The 17,189-nt window shown below is 42.1% G+C and overlaps 1 protein-coding gene across 2 annotated transcripts in view; it reads left to right on the top strand.

Moving 5' to 3' along the window:
* Positions 1–17,189, top strand: part of LOC133411804 (sodium channel protein type 4 subunit alpha-like) — a 53,687-nt gene that overhangs the window by 7,938 nt on the left and 28,560 nt on the right. For both annotated transcript variants that reach the window (XM_061694496.1, XM_061694495.1), the window contains exons 2-14: positions 1,564–1,870; positions 2,720–2,840; positions 3,107–3,194; positions 4,738–4,866; positions 5,504–5,595; positions 5,672–5,914; positions 5,993–6,056; positions 13,113–13,254; positions 14,047–14,244; positions 14,318–14,500; positions 14,612–14,983; positions 16,566–16,695; positions 16,818–17,056. In XM_061694496.1, coding sequence (XP_061550480.1) covers positions 1,604–1,870; positions 2,720–2,840; positions 3,107–3,194; positions 4,738–4,866; positions 5,504–5,595; positions 5,672–5,914; positions 5,993–6,056; positions 13,113–13,254; positions 14,047–14,244; positions 14,318–14,500; positions 14,612–14,983; positions 16,566–16,695; positions 16,818–17,056 — 2,268 coding nt within the window. In that variant the 5' untranslated portion in view covers positions 1,564–1,603. The remainder of the gene's footprint in view (positions 1–1,563; positions 1,871–2,719; positions 2,841–3,106; positions 3,195–4,737; positions 4,867–5,503; positions 5,596–5,671; positions 5,915–5,992; positions 6,057–13,112; positions 13,255–14,046; positions 14,245–14,317; positions 14,501–14,611; positions 14,984–16,565; positions 16,696–16,817; positions 17,057–17,189) is intronic.

Raw genomic sequence — 17,189 nt, 5'->3', positions numbered from 1 at the left:
CAAGTTCTCCATCAAACACGCCGGGTTCCCTCTCGTCATTGTCGGAGTCAGTCTCGTTGCCGTGCGGCTCCTCAGAAATGATGACCGGCTTTTACGAAAGCTCGAACAACAGTGCAAGCAGACACGTTAACCCAAGCATCCACAATCCATTCACAAATTGGGGGGTAACTCGCCCGGCGCTGCCTCCTAGTCTTAGTAAAGCTGTGTTCGCCATCTGTCATCCATGGCTCCCACGCCGCTCGCAACTTCACTTTGAACGCCCTGTTTACGCCGATGTCCAGCGGTTGGAGTTCCATCGTCAAGGCTCCCGGAATGATGGAACGCTCCGAGTTATTGCACTCTGTCAAATGGTGACTGTAGAGACGCTTCTCCCGGCTGTTCTTTGCTCATTAATCCATTGCTCGAGTTGGTCTTCCAACTCGGGCCACCTCGCCTCGTTTCCACAGAAACTCAGCTTCGTCTTCTTGACTTGGCGAAGCTCGTTTTCCTGCTTCCTCCACTTGCGAGCCATGGATTCGTTGATCTTGAATTCTCTCGCGGCTGCTCGATTCCCATGTTCCCCCGCGTAACTGACAGCTTGCAGTTTAAACTGTGCTTCGTAAGGTGCCATTTTCGGGGGTCCTTAGCCAAACCGATGCACATACCGGAACTATATACCTACTGGGGGCGTGTCTTTGGCCTCCTCTGTCACGCGCACCCGTCCCCCTTTAACGTCTGCATGATGTCCTCAGTCACGTCCGCCTTTCTTCTGTATAAGCAGCGTGTCGGCAGGAAATGCTCCCAGTCAGTCAAGCGGATCGCTCGTTAAAGTCACACAACAACATTTACAGATTTTACAGCCCTATAAGGCGCCCCGTCCATTTTGGAGAAAATTTAAGACTTTTAAGTGCGCCTTATGGTCATGAAAATATGGTAACCAAAACTAGTTATCTGATAACCAGCACCTGCATCTCGAGTGTATTACTGTGTAAATTATTTTTTGCAAGCTCTGCAGGAAAACTGACAGAGAAACATTCAGAACCCCTTCCAAAAAAACTTGATCATAAATATCAGAAAATTGTACATTACTTCTGATCCAGAGCAGAATATTCCTATCTACAGATTACATTTTGACTGTGTGATGGAGTGACAGGGATAATGATATTGCTTTACATTGTGTGAGCGCAGCGATCCATTCCAGCTTTCCTGAAAATCCATCAAGTAGTTTGTATGATACTCTAGCAAGAATTTAGTCTCAGCCTACTGCTGAGATTAAATCCATTTTGGTAAATCCAGGTGAGCACCAATAAAAGTCATTCCACCACTGATCTATAACAGTAACTTTCAAGAACAGTACTAAAAAACACCCATGGTCAAAACAATAGGCACTCTTGTACAATATAATGCAACCAAAGCATGATTTGTATCATCATGATCATTATTGCATTGCATTGAAGAGTGCAATGTCTGTAATTAACATGTTTTTTTTTTTCAACTTGTCAGTTTGTCTCTTGATTATTATCTCCTCTTTTATTTGACTTTGTCATTTCATTTCATGTCTTCAACCTTATTGCCCACCTCTAGGTGTAAGTCATTTCTAGTACAGAAGAATCAGGATGAAAAGATGGCAGCCATGCTGTTACCAACGGGTCCTGATGGCTTGCGGCTGTTTACTCGTGAATCCTTGGCTGCCTTGGAGCAGCGGATTGCAGAGGAGCAGGCCAAGAATGCCAAGGTTTACAGGGAGGCCCACAAGAACGTGGAGTCATCCAAACCCAGGGTGGACCTGGAGGCGGGCAAGCAGCTGCCACGCATCTTCGGGGACATCCCTTCAGAACTTGTTGGGGTACCACTGGAAGACATTGATCCATTTTACTTCAAGAACAAGAGAGTGAGTATTGTATTGTGAGTATTGTGGCAAATGTACACTACATTTGAACAATAGATTGCCAAATCCATGTTTTTATACGGTTTTAATCACCAGCCACCAGTTAAGAAACTATTTTGAAATCTGTAATACTGTTCATTTCCTAAAAGAAATAAATGTACCTGTGTTATGCACATGAAAAGGGTCACTGGGCATCTTAAAATAAAAGGCATGATAATATTATTATTATATATATTATCATCAATAGTACTTCACTTTGCTTGGCTTGTGGCAAAATGCTTATACAGCGGAACCTCTCAAGTGTTACATTTTGTAATTTGGCTAACATATTTGGGGAGAAACATGCCTCTCAAATCAAACAAAACTTTAACATTTGTCATGCATTGCAGTCCCTATACAGTACTTAACAGCATCAGTAATGTTAAAATGTCATTTAAGCTTTTATGATGCCAGCATTTCATTATATACAATGTTTTTTTGCTGTTGTTGTTGTTGGTTTTTTTTAGATTTTGATTTGCTTTGTCGGCAGATCTGAGCCATTAATGGGTTGCTTATGGATTATCCACAGATGACAAAATATTTAAATAAATGCCACATCTGTTGGGGAAAGGTTTCAGGCTGCTTTGCTTCGGAGTTTGCTTTTATGCATGACACTTTCTTGGAAGCAAAAGCGCTTAGAGCAGAGGTTTACAGTATACAGATGCTCGACTGAACTCTTCGACTTTTTTCGTAGTTTAGGTAAACATTAAGTGTAACCAGACCACATATAGAAGATCTACCGGTATGTCTGCTGTTTACATAATGTTATTAACAAATGAATTATGATTTGTGTGTCTTTGTTTTTCCCGCCAGACTTTTATAGTACTTAACAAAGGGAAGGCTATCTTCAGATTCAGTGCCACATCTGCTCTTTACATATTCAGCCCATTCCACTTCATCAGGTCGATCGCCATCAAAGTTTTAGTCCATTCATATCCTTTTTGTTTTGTGGAAATAATGCGTTGCATCACATTGTATCTAAGTTGATTGCTTAGTGATCATAATACATTAAACAATGTCATTGTGAATAAGTCAATTCCTGATTCTAATTTTTCTGCAAATGTTACTGTTCCCCCCCCCCTAAGTTACATTTTTGATACAGCTTTGTGATGGTACTCTGTCATCGCAAACCAATATTACTGAATTTATATGTGAAAATGCACATTTAGCAGAACACTTTCCTTAACTCCTTGTCCACATTGTTCAGCCTGTTCATAATGTTCACCATTCTCACCAACTGTTTCTTCATGGCTATGTCTGATCCAGCACCTTGGACCAAACACCTAGAGTAAGTCCTAACAGTACTATTAGCTGTCTCCAGAGGTGGGTAGTCAATTATTGTACTCAATAATATAAGACTATGTAGCATGACAAAACTGTTGTTTTTCGGAGTCAGTAAAGTAAACACTCACTCGACTGTTCTCCACCCCCAATCACTTTGGTTGGCCCACGAAGGCCACACGTGTGGTCATGTGACAAACATGGGGTCATGTGACTGCCTTCTGCCGTCCGATTGCTAAATTGGAGTCAAATGAGACTCGTGATCACGTTGGATTGGCCGCAACGGCGCCCTATGCGGGAGTCGATGATGAAGTCTATAAATAGATCGCGCACGCACTAATGGATAAATAAAAGTAGCGAGCGGTATGTGGTGTAAAAGTATCGATTCTTCTTCACATAAATACTCAAGTAAAGGTAAAAAGTATGGCTCATTCAAACTAGTCTCACGAGTACAATTTATCCAAAATGTTACTTGAGTAAATGTATCGCGTTACTACCCACCTCTGGCTGTTTCCTTACACTGAAGACACAATCTTAAATTCAGATGTTGCATGTTCTAATGTAGAGCTTAGCCCAGGTACAACTGAAGAATCGTGTATATATATGATATACAGTATAATGCATGCTAATGCCACATACAATTTGTTACGTTGCGATATGGAATGAAATTGGACAAATTATTTGCGGGCTACGCCTGATGTAGCAGGTGTGGTGGAGCATTTAGCTGGCATATTTTGCATGCAGCAAGCCTGCCGAGGATAAGATCACTTTACATTCACATTCATTCCATTGCATTTTGCAAAAACTGACTTGACTTTTCGGTGAGTGTTTTGAAAGACTCAATGCAAATAACGCTCATCTGTCTAGTAAATACTGCACATTAGCAGCCAGCGGGCTGTAAAGACTGGAAGTAATTGTTATATATGCCCAGCGGCTACAATACATAGTACACCTGCACAGTCCAATGATCACTTTTGATTGATACTGTCATTCAAAACTGTAATATTTAGATTTTCTTAATTAGCTGCCTTAGGGGCCTTCATTACAATGCATTGCAGTTTCTACACGACTTCAAACTATAATCACTATAATAAACATACTACTAAATTAAAGAGCAACACTGTGTTGCTTGGGTTCATATTTCATTTTTTGTTGAGATTGAGATTAGATAGTAACATGATTCTGATAGGTGACATCTAATAAATAGCATGCTAACCGGTGGCAGAGTAAGGACATGAGAGTGTCATCAAGGTTTTCATTGATTTTTTTTATTAATCAAATTCTATATTAAATAGCTATTGAAATGGGTAATGTGGATTTTTCTCTGAACTCCTGGGATTAAAAAAAATAAATATTCGAACTATATTCCTCCACAGTACTAGTTGCTGCGTAATATTAATATTTATGTATTTTCATCAATTTCTTTCAGCCAGATGCGTGTTTGACATTTCAGTTTCTTCATGGCCTTCACTGATAAAAAAGGCCTTCTCTTTTGTTTTTACTTTTCTTATTCTCGTTCATTACTATCATTATTTTTTTTTTTTTTCCAGATACACCTTCACTGCCATTTACACTTTTGAGTCAGCAATAAAGATATTCGCTCGTGGATTCTGTGTAGTTCCTTTTACCTTTTTGAGGGACCCGTGGAACTGGTTGGACTTCAGTGTCATCGTCATGGCGTAAGTAAGAATATCATTTTGTGACGACTGCATTGTGTGCTATATCGGTGAGCATATTTTGACGACCTACAACACAGGCTGTGTATCAGATCTTTTGAAGATGCTAAGTCGTTTGAGTCATGCTAATCTGAAAGGGCATGATGAAGGATCATTTGAATGATTAACTTGGCCCTGTCATGCATTTGGAAGGGTGCCGTGTAGTATAATAACAACATACGGAAATACTGATTGATTGCGATAGATATGCTCTTGAGCGACGCACCGAACCCCTCCAAACTAAGCTATGCTAAGCTAAGCTAACAATCAATGAATTTGGTGCAGGGCCAACCAAAGACTATTTGTCGCTGACATAGAGAGATGAACAAGGATACATTATTTGTAGTAAATTAACAATAGTTTTCGGGCCAACTAAGTGAAATTGGATCCTTTCAGCACATCTGATGAGCCCTCATGACACACAAATGTTGGGAATCGCTGGTCTAAAGAACACTAATTGCAAAGGATTTGCAATGACCTTTTATTTAAAATGTATCTCATGTCCCAATTACAATATTATGGACTCTATTCATGTAAAATGATGCTGTAGGATTGAACTATATGAATCAATAATTGTTGTGATGTTTTCTTCTAATTCCAGTTATGTAACAGAATTTATAGACCTTGGCAATGTATCTGCACTAAGAACCTTCAGAGTGCTACGAGCCCTAAAAACCATCTCAGTTATACCCGGTAATACACAGTTCCAAGCTGTTTGACATCTGCTATGCACCAACTACCCATATGTTGAATCCCCTCATCCATGCAGGTCTGAAGACCATCGTAGGAGCTCTGATCCAGTCTGTGAAAAAGCTAGCAGATGTGATGATCCTGACCGTCTTTTGTCTCAGTGTGTTTGCCCTCATTGGCCTGCAGCTTTTCATGGGGATTTTGCGACAAAAGTGTATTCGCAGCGTCACACACTGCGTCAACTCCACCTACAGTCCGAATACATCTTTCATCTGCAACAACAGAACCTGGAATTCCAGGGAAGACTTTCTGACCAGCGAAGGTAAATTGTGATATAGTTTTTTCTCAAGATAGAATATGACATTTAAGAGAATGCTGTTTTTGTTCCCATTTTCTTTAGATAATTTTTACAAAGTTGAAGGAGCAAAGGATGCTTTGATATGTGGATATGGCAGTGATGCAGGGTAAGTTGTTAACTTGTAAATCATCTGCATGATGTTATGTAAGAGTAAAACATCTAGTGGCTTTTGATCACATGCGTGTCATGTTTCCAGGCCCCAGGCTTGGTGCAAATAGTCTTTACAGAACCAGCACAAAGAGATACCAAAACAAGATGATGTGGCTCTATATTTTAGTCCATGACATAATGTATAGAGGAGTGATCCTGTCAGAGGGATTGGGGGTGGGGTGGGGGTGGGGGGGGACTGGGGGGTTGTTTTGTGAGGGAGTGTTATCGCGTGAGAGGCAGTGCGCAAGACGACATGCAGTGTGGATTATCACCATAGTCCCACTGGCACCCTGTACCGAGAGGAACGGAGTTGCCAGCTGGAGAGAGAGGAATCTTTGGGGATTTCATCATCTCAAAAGCTCCACATAATGATGAGGTTGAACCAGAGTGGACTGGATCACTGGATCATTGGATTGATTGATATTCTGCTGCTATGGTTGTGAAAAGAAATTTTGCCATTTGAGTTCTTATAAGTGTATCAGACCTAATTGCAAACACACAATACGCAGCTATTACCAAATAAAATTGGTTCATAAGCAATTTAAATGTATGGGGTAATAGATGTGATGAGAATAGGTCAACATGTACAACAATCCTACGTGCAGTGAAGGACTGTTTCTGGTGTCACACTGTGCCTGTCACAGGCAATGTGTGACACCATCCAAATATTGCTACTCAGCCTACATACGGAATAATCCTATAAATCTGCAAATGCTTTTGAAACAAGCACAACTGGATGACTCTCCCCATGCCAGGCCCAGTTCAGGGGTTATAGTGAACGAAATACCCATCTGTGTCAATCTGAATTCCTGTTTCAACAAATGCTTTCTGTGACTGAAGGTTGTTTTTAAATATATATATATATATATATATATATATTTTATTCTTTTTTTTTTTTTTTTTTTGTCTGACTCTTCCTTTTGCAAAAAAGGAAGAGTCAGCTTTTTTTAATGGAATTTTTGAACGAATGTACTGTATTTCTAATACCTCATGGTGGTTAATCCTAAACATCTGCCATGTAAAAAATAAAAATAAAAAAAATAAAAAATAATAATACAACTGATTTTAATTTAATCCATAGAGTTTAAATGCAATATGAGATAGAGACAGAGTTGCTCAATACACTTATTGCATAATGGTTCTTACTCCCCTTCCCATGGGCTCACCACCTATGGGAGGGGCCATAGGGGTCGGGTGCAATGCGAGCCGGGCGGTGGCAGAAGGCGGGGACCTTGGCGATCCGATCCCCGGCTACAGAAGCTGGCTCTAGGGATGTGGAATGTCACCTCTCTGTCAGGTAAGGAGCCAGAGCTGCTGTGTGAGGTCGAGAAGTTCCGACTCGATATAGTCAGGCTCGCCTCCACACACGGCTTGGGCTCTGGTACCAGTCCTCTCGAGAAGGGTGTGACTCTGGAGTTGCCCATGGTGAGAGGCACCGAGCAGGTGTGGGTATAATTATTGCCCCCCGGGGTTCACCCCTTGGGACTCCATCGTTCTGCTGGGGGACTTCAATGCTCACGTGGTCAATGACAGTGAGACCTGGAAGGGTATGACTGGGAGGACTTGCGCCCCCCCTGACCGGAACCCGAGTGGTGTTTTGTTACTGGACTTCTGTGCTCATCACGGATTGTCGATAACGAACACCATGTTCAAACATAAGGGTTTCCACACGTGTACTTGGCACCAGGACACACTCAATCGCAGTTCGAGGATCGACTTTGTGGTTGTGTCATTGGACTTGCGACCGCATGTCTTGGACATTCAGATGAAGAGAGTGGGGAGGCTGTCAACAGATCACCACCTGGTGGTGATTTGGCTCCGATGGTAGGGGAAGATGCCGGTCCGACCTGGCATGCCCAAACGTATTGTGAGGGTCTGCTGGGTTTGCTGTCAGAAGGAGTTTCAACTCCCACCTCCGGTAGAACTTCACCCACGTCCCGGGGAGGCGGGGGACATTGAGTCCGAGTGGTCCATGTTTCGCGCCTCCATTGCTGAGGCGGCTGACTGGAGCTGTGGCCGTAAGGTGGTTGTGGCAGCAATCCTCGAACCCGTTGGTGGACACCAGCTTGACAGGGGGGGTGTGGGGGGGGGGGGGGCTCAGAGTAGAGCCGCTGCTCCTCCAGATAGCCAGATAGGGTGGCTCGGGCATCTGATTCGGATGCTTCCTGGACGCCTCCCTGGTGAGGTGTTCCATCCATGTCCCACCTGGTGGAGAACTCAGGGACGACCCAGGACACGCTGGAAAGACTACGTCTCCCGGCTGGCCTGGGAACGCCTCGGGATCCCCCCGGAAGAGCTGGATGAAGTAGCTGGGGAGAAGGAAGTCTTGGCGTGCCTGCTAAAGCTACTGCCGCCGCGACTCTACCTTGGATAAGCGGAAGAAAATGTATGGTTGGATGGGTTCTTACTCCAGCCTAGGACCAAGTGAAGGATGGGTTAAAATGAGTTGCTATAGTGCATGCTAAACGAGGCATGAACATTCAGAAGACTTTCTTGCCTCGTACGCCACTGAGCACTTTCAAAAGGATAAATGGACCCCCTGTCTCCAAAGCTCCATTTATTATCTGTATCACTCAGCCTTATGCAGTGTTGATTATCCATGCTTACAATGGAAAAGAGATGGAAAGAGCTCAAATTTATCACTCCACTGCTAAGAATGAACTGATAATATAATGTCCACTGGTACGAAAAAAACAACCAATGTTAACAAAAACCACATAATTCTGAAAACTATTTACAAAAAGCTGCGAGGCATCCTGGGAAGTCCAGCATCAAATCCCTCCAAAGCTACAGTACGATGCATTTCATTTAGTCTTAATAATACAATTAATACAATATACAATACAGCAACAAGGTGACAGTCCAAGGAATAAAAGAAGAAAAAAGACTGATACAGTACCCTTAAAGTACCAGTTCAAATATTTGATTGGGCAGTACAACCCTAAAGGTCAAACATAAAATGCTCCCCAGAAAATAGAAATAGGTTTCCATCATAAAAAAATATATTAAAGCTGTTTTATTATTAAACTTTATTTAAGTCATACAAGTGTAAAGAAAGTGTGTAAAAATACAATCTAGAAAATAATAAAACATTCGCTTATTCTTAACTTTAAGGACAATTTACAGGCACATTGACAAACGTGCAGAAAGACAAACAAATTCCAATCTTTATGACTCTATTTGATATTAGATCTTGATAGGGAGCTTGTTGAACATTTTAAAGTCAACCGAGAGCTGATATAGACAGCGGTTTTAACAAATTATTATTTTACGGCATGACGTTGGAGGTTATTTCCCCGTTTCCATGGGGATCAGTCAGGCTTGAATGTTGTTGTTTTAATCTCTCCCCCCCCCCCCCCCCCCCCCCCCCTCACCTATCCTCCAAAAAAGCACAGGGACTTAATCTCCTAAAAAGTAAAATCTGACTCAGTGACTTGTGTTCATTTCAGAGGGAAAAGCAGATACGCTTAAGGGCATTAAAGGGGAAACTGCATCATTTTAGGTCAGTAAGATCAGACCGATCCAGCTGTTCCACAGTTTACCTACAAGTTACTGCTGTGCTGTTTTTGTTGATTGTGCTCACGCTTGATTGTGCTCACGCCTTTTCCGGAACAAGTTCACTGACACGCATATCATCTTTTATTCTGTTTTGCCTGTGTGTCTCTAAGACTGTGGAAAAATAAGAGTGATGAGATGAGGATTTGTTTTGTTCTCCACATGCAAATACTGTATGTGCATAATGTCTTTTAAAATGTATTACAAGTTGACAAAAATCCTGGCTAATATTGGTTTTGTCAGATTGGTATCTCCATTGCTAATATAGTTTCTGAACAAAGTGATCATCAGCTACTGTACTATTTCGATGGAACTTCCTGAGGCTGGCTGTGGAGACAAGATATTAAGCAGGTCAGGATGGAGGACGTAAAACATAGAGGCGGCTTAATCTTTTGAGTGTATTCCAACAAGTAATCCCTTTCCAAATTAAAGCTTTGGATAGGCTATGATGACACAAACACACGCAGACAAGCCTGCACAGATACTACTAGGCTACAAGAGTGCACAAAAAAATACACATTCAATTATATATATATATATATATATATATATATATATATATATATACATATATATATATATATATATATATATATATATATATATATATATATATATATATATATATATATATATATATAGGCGGCACGGTGAACGACTGGTTAGCACATCTGCCTCACAGTTTTGAGGACCAGGGTACAAAACCGGCCTCATCTCTGTGGAGAGTTTGCGTGCTCTCCCCGTGCCTGCGTGGGTTTTCGCTGGGCACTCCGGTTTCCTCCCACATCCCCAAAACATGCGCGGTAGGTTGATTGAAGACTCTGAATTGCCTGTAGGTGTGAATGTGAGTGCAAATGGTTGTTTGTTTGTACGTGCCCTGCGATTGGCTGGCAACCAATTCAGGGTGTACCCCGCCTCTCTCACGAAGATAGCTGGGATAGGCTCCATCAAGCCCGCGACCCCAGTGAGGATAAACGGTACGGAAAATGAATGAATGAATGTACGATCTTTTCGTGCTACCCATTGCTCTTGCTCTCTCTCAATATATTATTATTATGTGTTTAGGCCTCTCATGATAGCAAATTGTTTACCACACGATATATTTTCCCAAAAACTATCACGACAGAACAATAGCGTTGTTGTTGTTTTATGCCACTGATGTCATGATATTAGAGCATAATAATGCAAGTACATCCTTTTTAAGAACAATTGACGCTGTAATGTCGAACTATAAATATCTTTGATAAAAAAAAATATACAATGAACAAAAATATAAATGCACAAATTTAGTTTTTGCTCCCATTTTTCGTGAGCTGGACTCAAAGATCTGAAACTTTTTCTACATACACAAAAGGCCGTTTCCCTCAAATATTGTTCACAAATCTGTCTAAATCTGTATTCGTGAGCATTTCTCCTTTGTCAAGATAACCCGTCCCACCAGATGCCCAGGTGTGGCATATCAAGCTGCTGATTAGACAGCATGATTATTGCACAGGTGTGCCTTAGGCTGGCCACAATAAAAGGCCACTCTGAAATGGCACCTGTGTTCGTTGCCCATAACATACGCTTGCCCATACCATAACCCCACCGCCAGCAAGGGCCACTCGATCCACAACGTTGACGTCAGCACCCACACGACGCCACACATGGTGGTGGGATGGATTATCTCGACAAAGGAGAAATGCTCACTCACACAGATTTAGACAGAGTTGTGAGCAATATTTGAGGGAAACGACCTTTTGTGTATGTAGAAAAAGTTTTAGATCTTTGAGTCCAGCTCACGAAAAATGGGAGCAAAAAAACAAAAAGTGTTCCGTTTAGATTTTTGTTCACTATAAATAAAACAGACTCAAGCTCTATTCACAAAAACTGCACTTCAACAAATATTGAAATTTGGCACGGCGATATAAGCAGTGATTAATGCCTTAACAGGCTATATACTGCCAACCAAGTTTCCAGTTGGTTAACAAAAAAGTAGCACAATAAACAACAACACAACAAGTAGATCAAAGCTACCTGTTTTGATTCAAGATTTGTCCTACTTTTGAAAAGTGCAAATTTTCTTTAAACGCTGCTTTGTCAACATGTTCAATGGCTACATCTCTTACAATAGTAACGCTACACTGTACATAGTGAGGCCATACGTGCGCCATATTCACGTTTGTATTTACAGTGTTGGGCAAACGTTTCCATAATTGCAAAAATAAATAAATATAAAAATCATACAGTAGATGGATAAAGGACTGTAGCTTTATGGTAAATTGAACCATAATTGTCGCAGGGCACAAACAAATGGCCAATGTGTGTGCAATCATGATTATATCTTTGGACATTACAGGAGCACCGGGTAACAAATGCACTACTTTCGAGTTACACCCGCTCTATTTAATGGCTACGCACAGGAGTTTCTTATATTTTGCTTACCTTCTTATTTACATGTGAGAAGCAATGTGTTAAAAACAACTCTCAGTATGCTAGAGCAGCTCCACGCCATTAATGAATATTGTTAAATGAATACCTCTGTGATTGTGTCAATCAAGACTAAGCATTATTCTCTTTGTAACAACAGAATGTTTGATACAGGTCTTGTAATCATTAGATTACAGATTTACCGTGGGATCTCTTAATTGTCCTGTGCCTGCTTTTAGTATTGTTTACAAACTCTCAGTTGCACTATTTTGATTATTATTACCTATGAAACGTTCGGTGGGGAGGTGCAAGTGGTAGACTGGTGGTTGTCTTGAATTGTCACATTTGACTTAAAGGTCAGCTCATTTCTGACCTCACGTGTTGAGGATTGCAGCAAAGGTAAGCGATATGAGACGATGATGACGATGATGATGATGATGATGATGATGATGATGATGATGAAGCCTCTTCTGTCCTCACTGCTGCATATTAGCAGCCCAGCCGGCTGGTTGTTGGTGAGATGTCCAGCTGTTCTCACAGCAGCACTGCACTCTTTGCCCATCTGTTTCCCAGTCATTATGAAATTATTCTGCACTCAGATTGACACGGCAGCCCGGCTTGATCTTTGCTGCCGGACCTAAATATTTTGCTGTAATGCCACCACGATGACAATGAAGCTCAGAAATGGAGGCAACGAACGGAACAATATTTGAACCTCTGTTTGATATCCATCTGGCTTGGCATATAATCTCTTCTGCTGTGGTGCATTTTAGTGCAGCAGAGTGGGATGAATTTCAAGTGCCCTCCTCAGTTGAAATAATAGTGATGATAACAGTGATATGGACTTACTGAGTCGCCCGCTTCTCTCTGCTGCCAAGTCAAAGGCCACGAGGCTGAATGTTGACGTTTTTAACCCCGTTACAGCGGCACACACGCTATCACCGATACAGTATACTGTATCTATGCCAGATGCTTTTGATTTAATTGTGCGCTGCCTTTGCTAATCCAGACTGTCCTTTAATAACATCTATGTACACTTGCATTACAGGAAGTGTCCAGAAGGATTTGACTGCCTAAAGGTTGGAAGAAATCCAAACTATGGCTACACCAGCTTTGATACTTTCGGCTGGGCTTTTCTGGCACTTTTCCGTCTCATGACCCAAGACTACTGGGAAAAACTATTTCACCAGGTTCAGTCTCACTTTTCAATTCACCATTGTTCTCTAATTCCAAACTGCTCAGCCAAGTAATTATTAAATTCATTGTATAATAGTGTTATGTGCGGTACATTTCACCCACTCATACATTGGTCAATTTAAAAATAAACGTCCCGAAATCCATTATTTAAACATTGTAAATGAATGAAATCGTACGGAAGCTAAAATTCTTAATTCAACATTGTTAGAGCACTTATTCAGTTAAAAGTTGTAACCAATTATTGTAATGTATTAGATTATTACACAATATTACTCTTTTAATTAAAAAAAAAACATTATTGTCATTATTATTATTACTAGCATTCATATAACTACTGCATATTGATTGGGTTTTTTTCTATCTAGAGTTCACTGTATATATCAATGTGCACTGTCCCGTCAGAATAAACCAATAAATGAAATTATTATTAAATTGTGCATGTATGTATGTGTGTATGTTAGATGATTCATCTGTTGTAACAATGCTTCTTGCCAATAAATTCAATGTATTTAGAAGTCTTTTTTTTTTTTAAATGAAACCCTACTTTGGGGGGTTTAGCAGGACAACGGCGTATGTGCGTTGTGCGTGTGTAAAATCGCCATTGCCTTTGACAGCTTATTCTACTGTTGCTAATGTTGCTAAACTGGTATTAAGCATTTCTTCAAGTGTGACTTCCGTTTTAAGACCACTTTAAGATCCAGTGCTTTGCTTTTCGAGCAATAAATTGCAGTTCAGTAGTTTATTTTTCCATTTTGACAAGGGTGTTGTGTATTTCCATCTTCAAGACTCTTCGCTCAGCTGGAAAGACCTACATGGTGTTCTTTGTACTGGTTATCTTCCTGGGCTCGTTCTACCTGGTCAATCTGATCCTGGCCGTTGTCGCCATGGCCTATGAGGAGCAGAATCAGGCGACCATTGCTGAGGCCTGGCAGAAGGAGAGGGAGTTTCAAATGGCCATGGAGCATCTCCGTCGGGAGCAAAGAGTATGTGCTGAGCGAGCAGTCGGAGAGGATTTGCATGTCGTTCCGATTTAACGTAGTTACTCTCTGTGTGAAGCTGGCAGCAAAAAGGCAAGTACAGGATACCGACTCCATCTTGTCCCCGGAGTTGTCTCCATTCTGTGCCAAGTTAGGAAGTATGAGGCGATGCAGCACGAAAAGGAGGCGATCTCACAGGACCTTATCGGAAGAAACTGCCGAGGAAGCTGAAGACAAGCTTGACCCACTAGATGAGCCAAAGGTACCTCATGCAGCCAATCAGTGCATTGATTGCGAGATCAATTTCCACATGTAAATATATAAATTATATAAATTGCATCCCTAATTAGAACAAATGTATCTTTCTGTGTAGCCTCCTTTGTCTCCCCTGCCAGCCCACCCCCTTCTGGCCACACTCTCCTCTCACCCCCTCAGCACCAGGCGAGGAAGCCAGATCAGCATCTTCAGCTCATTCCGGGTGCGCAACAACTCAGAGGCTGACTTCGGGGATGACGAGTTCAGCATCCACGGGGACGCTTTCAGAAGCCGGACCAGTTCAACTGCAACACACTGGAAGAGGAGGACAGGCAGTGTGAGGAGCCACTGCTCCCAAGTCTTCATCCCCAGTCTCACAGTAAACGGACGGCTCAACGTTTCGCTTGACCACAATGGAGTCGCGACAGTGGGGCCACAGACCCTTAGCTCCCTGCCCGCTTACAGCATGGAGAGGATCAAGGAGGACACAGTGAGAGCTCTATTTTTGCAGCCGGCGGAGCCGTGCTTCGGTGTAACAACTGGCATATTTAGATTTTTGTGCAAGCGTGTGTTTGACAATTTGGTAGACCTGTCTCCGCCAAGCTGGGTGTGTCAGCAATGCGAAGGTATACTCTTGGAGATGCTATCGGCGGAGTGATATTTTGGTGTTAGGAAGTCCATCTAAACCAGGGGTCTCAAACTCTCGGCCAGGGAGTCATTTGAGACGATATTTTGTGACTACTGCCCTATTTGACGTCAAAGTTTAGTTTTAGTGCAGCCCGTGCGTTTTTTGCCGAGTCGTTGCCCTGGGCATTTAAAAAAATAAATTATTACAATTCACTCATAAGATACCATAGCTCAGGCTCATGACAGCTTTCGGCAGTGTTTGTGTTTGTCAACAAGTTAGGCAACGTGAATTAGCATTGAAATTCGGAAGTACACCAAGTTGAAGAAAATTGTCACCCATTCCCAGTCATGGCTTTCTCAAAATCTGCCATTAAGAGAGGTTGGCAACGAACACAACCAATTTCAGGAAACGTAGGAGACGGAATGTTTCGTTTTTTTCTTGAGCACTAGTGCGCCCTGACGTATCTTATATGCACAGAGAAACTCGCGGTCCTCAAGAAATACAGTATCAGACGTCATTATTACCCAATTAAACATGCTGCCGAATATCTGAGAGATGATTGTGAGGACCGGGTCACCAATTTTGTTCTGAACTGTTAATAATAAAGACTGGATTAGTTGTCTTTTTTTTTTTTTTAATACTTAAAACGCATTTGTGTGGAATACTTGGTGCGGCCCAGACTCACCCAGACTCTATATCGAGCGGCCCCGGATAAATTGTGTTTGAGACCCCTGGTCTACACTTCTACCTACTGGGATCACGTCTAACCTTTAGCGCAGGTGATCTAACGTGATTTTGGTTGATTTGACTGGGGCACATGCAGGCGGACAGACACGCAAGCTCCTCGGACATGTGGTGGATAACAGACTTATTTCAACTGAGGACATCAAACCCTCTGAGTCATTGTAGAAATAAATTCATTGTCAAGTCAGCTGTGACTACTCCTAGACCAGTGCTGACATCCCACGTTCAAATACGCTGGTCAGGGGCGGAGCCAGGGGGTGGCCAGGGGTGAACACCCCCCATCATGTGTGTTTCTGTCACAAATGTTTGTTTTGTTTGTAAAGTGCCACAAGATACCAAGGTCACAACGGGAACATTTACCCCCCCTCCCCCTCCACCTTACCCTAGTTGATGTTTGGTTTAGAAGGTGAAAAAACGTTGATCAGCCCCAATCCCCCCCACTGACGATTGGTTTCAGAGGGACGTCACCAAAATGTTGGCCACCCCACAGAATATTGACTGGCTGCGCCACTGCCGCTGGGTCTACACCGGTCCAGAAAATTACCAAAAGCGGGTCTAGCCCACCTCCTCGCAGAGTTACGGCAAGCTCAGCACTGAATTTGCGCTCGTCACGAATATAGAGCCCTGAGTGTCTTTTACTTACTTAGCAGAAGTATTACGACATAGTAACATTTTGCTGTGATTAATATCTGCCCCACAGAAGCCCACCAGTGAACGGGACAATGTCCAAAGGCCTCTACTTCAGCCATCCCCCACAGTGACCGAACATCCTCCTGTGCCCAGAAAAAGAGGACTAAGCTCTGTCAGCTTTTTCAGTGATGCCATGGATGGTTAGTTTTGAGAAAATATTCTCTCCAGGACCACCATGCAGTAAAATGTTCCGATGTTGATGATTGGTTCTGCAGTATCATGAAGAAAATGACTAACATTTGACTTTGGTCTGTTTTTGCAGAGCTAGAGGAGTCCAGACAAAAGTGCCACCCGTGTTGGTATACCTTTGCCAAGAAGTACCTGATATGGGACTGTTGCACCTGGTGGCTGAAACTGAAGGAGTGGGTGAAGTTGATGGTGATGGATCCTTTCCTTGACCTTGGTATCACCATATGTATTGTGTTGAACACCCTCTTCATGGCCCTGGAACACTACCCCATGACTGAGGAGTTCAACACCATGCTCTCCGTGGGAAATTTGGTGAGGATTTAATTTTTTTTTGGCCAGTCAGAGGACAGTGTACTGTAAATCGACTGCTCTAACAACTCATCCATAAGGAGCTAATAATATATAGATGATCTTTTATCAGTTAGGTTGCATTGATGATGATGGA

This window comes from Phycodurus eques, chromosome 13 (assembly GCF_024500275.1).
Source record: "Phycodurus eques isolate BA_2022a chromosome 13, UOR_Pequ_1.1, whole genome shotgun sequence".
Lineage (NCBI taxonomy): Eukaryota > Metazoa > Chordata > Actinopteri > Syngnathiformes > Syngnathidae > Phycodurus > Phycodurus eques.
This window is presented reverse-complemented; position numbering and strand designations above follow the sequence as displayed.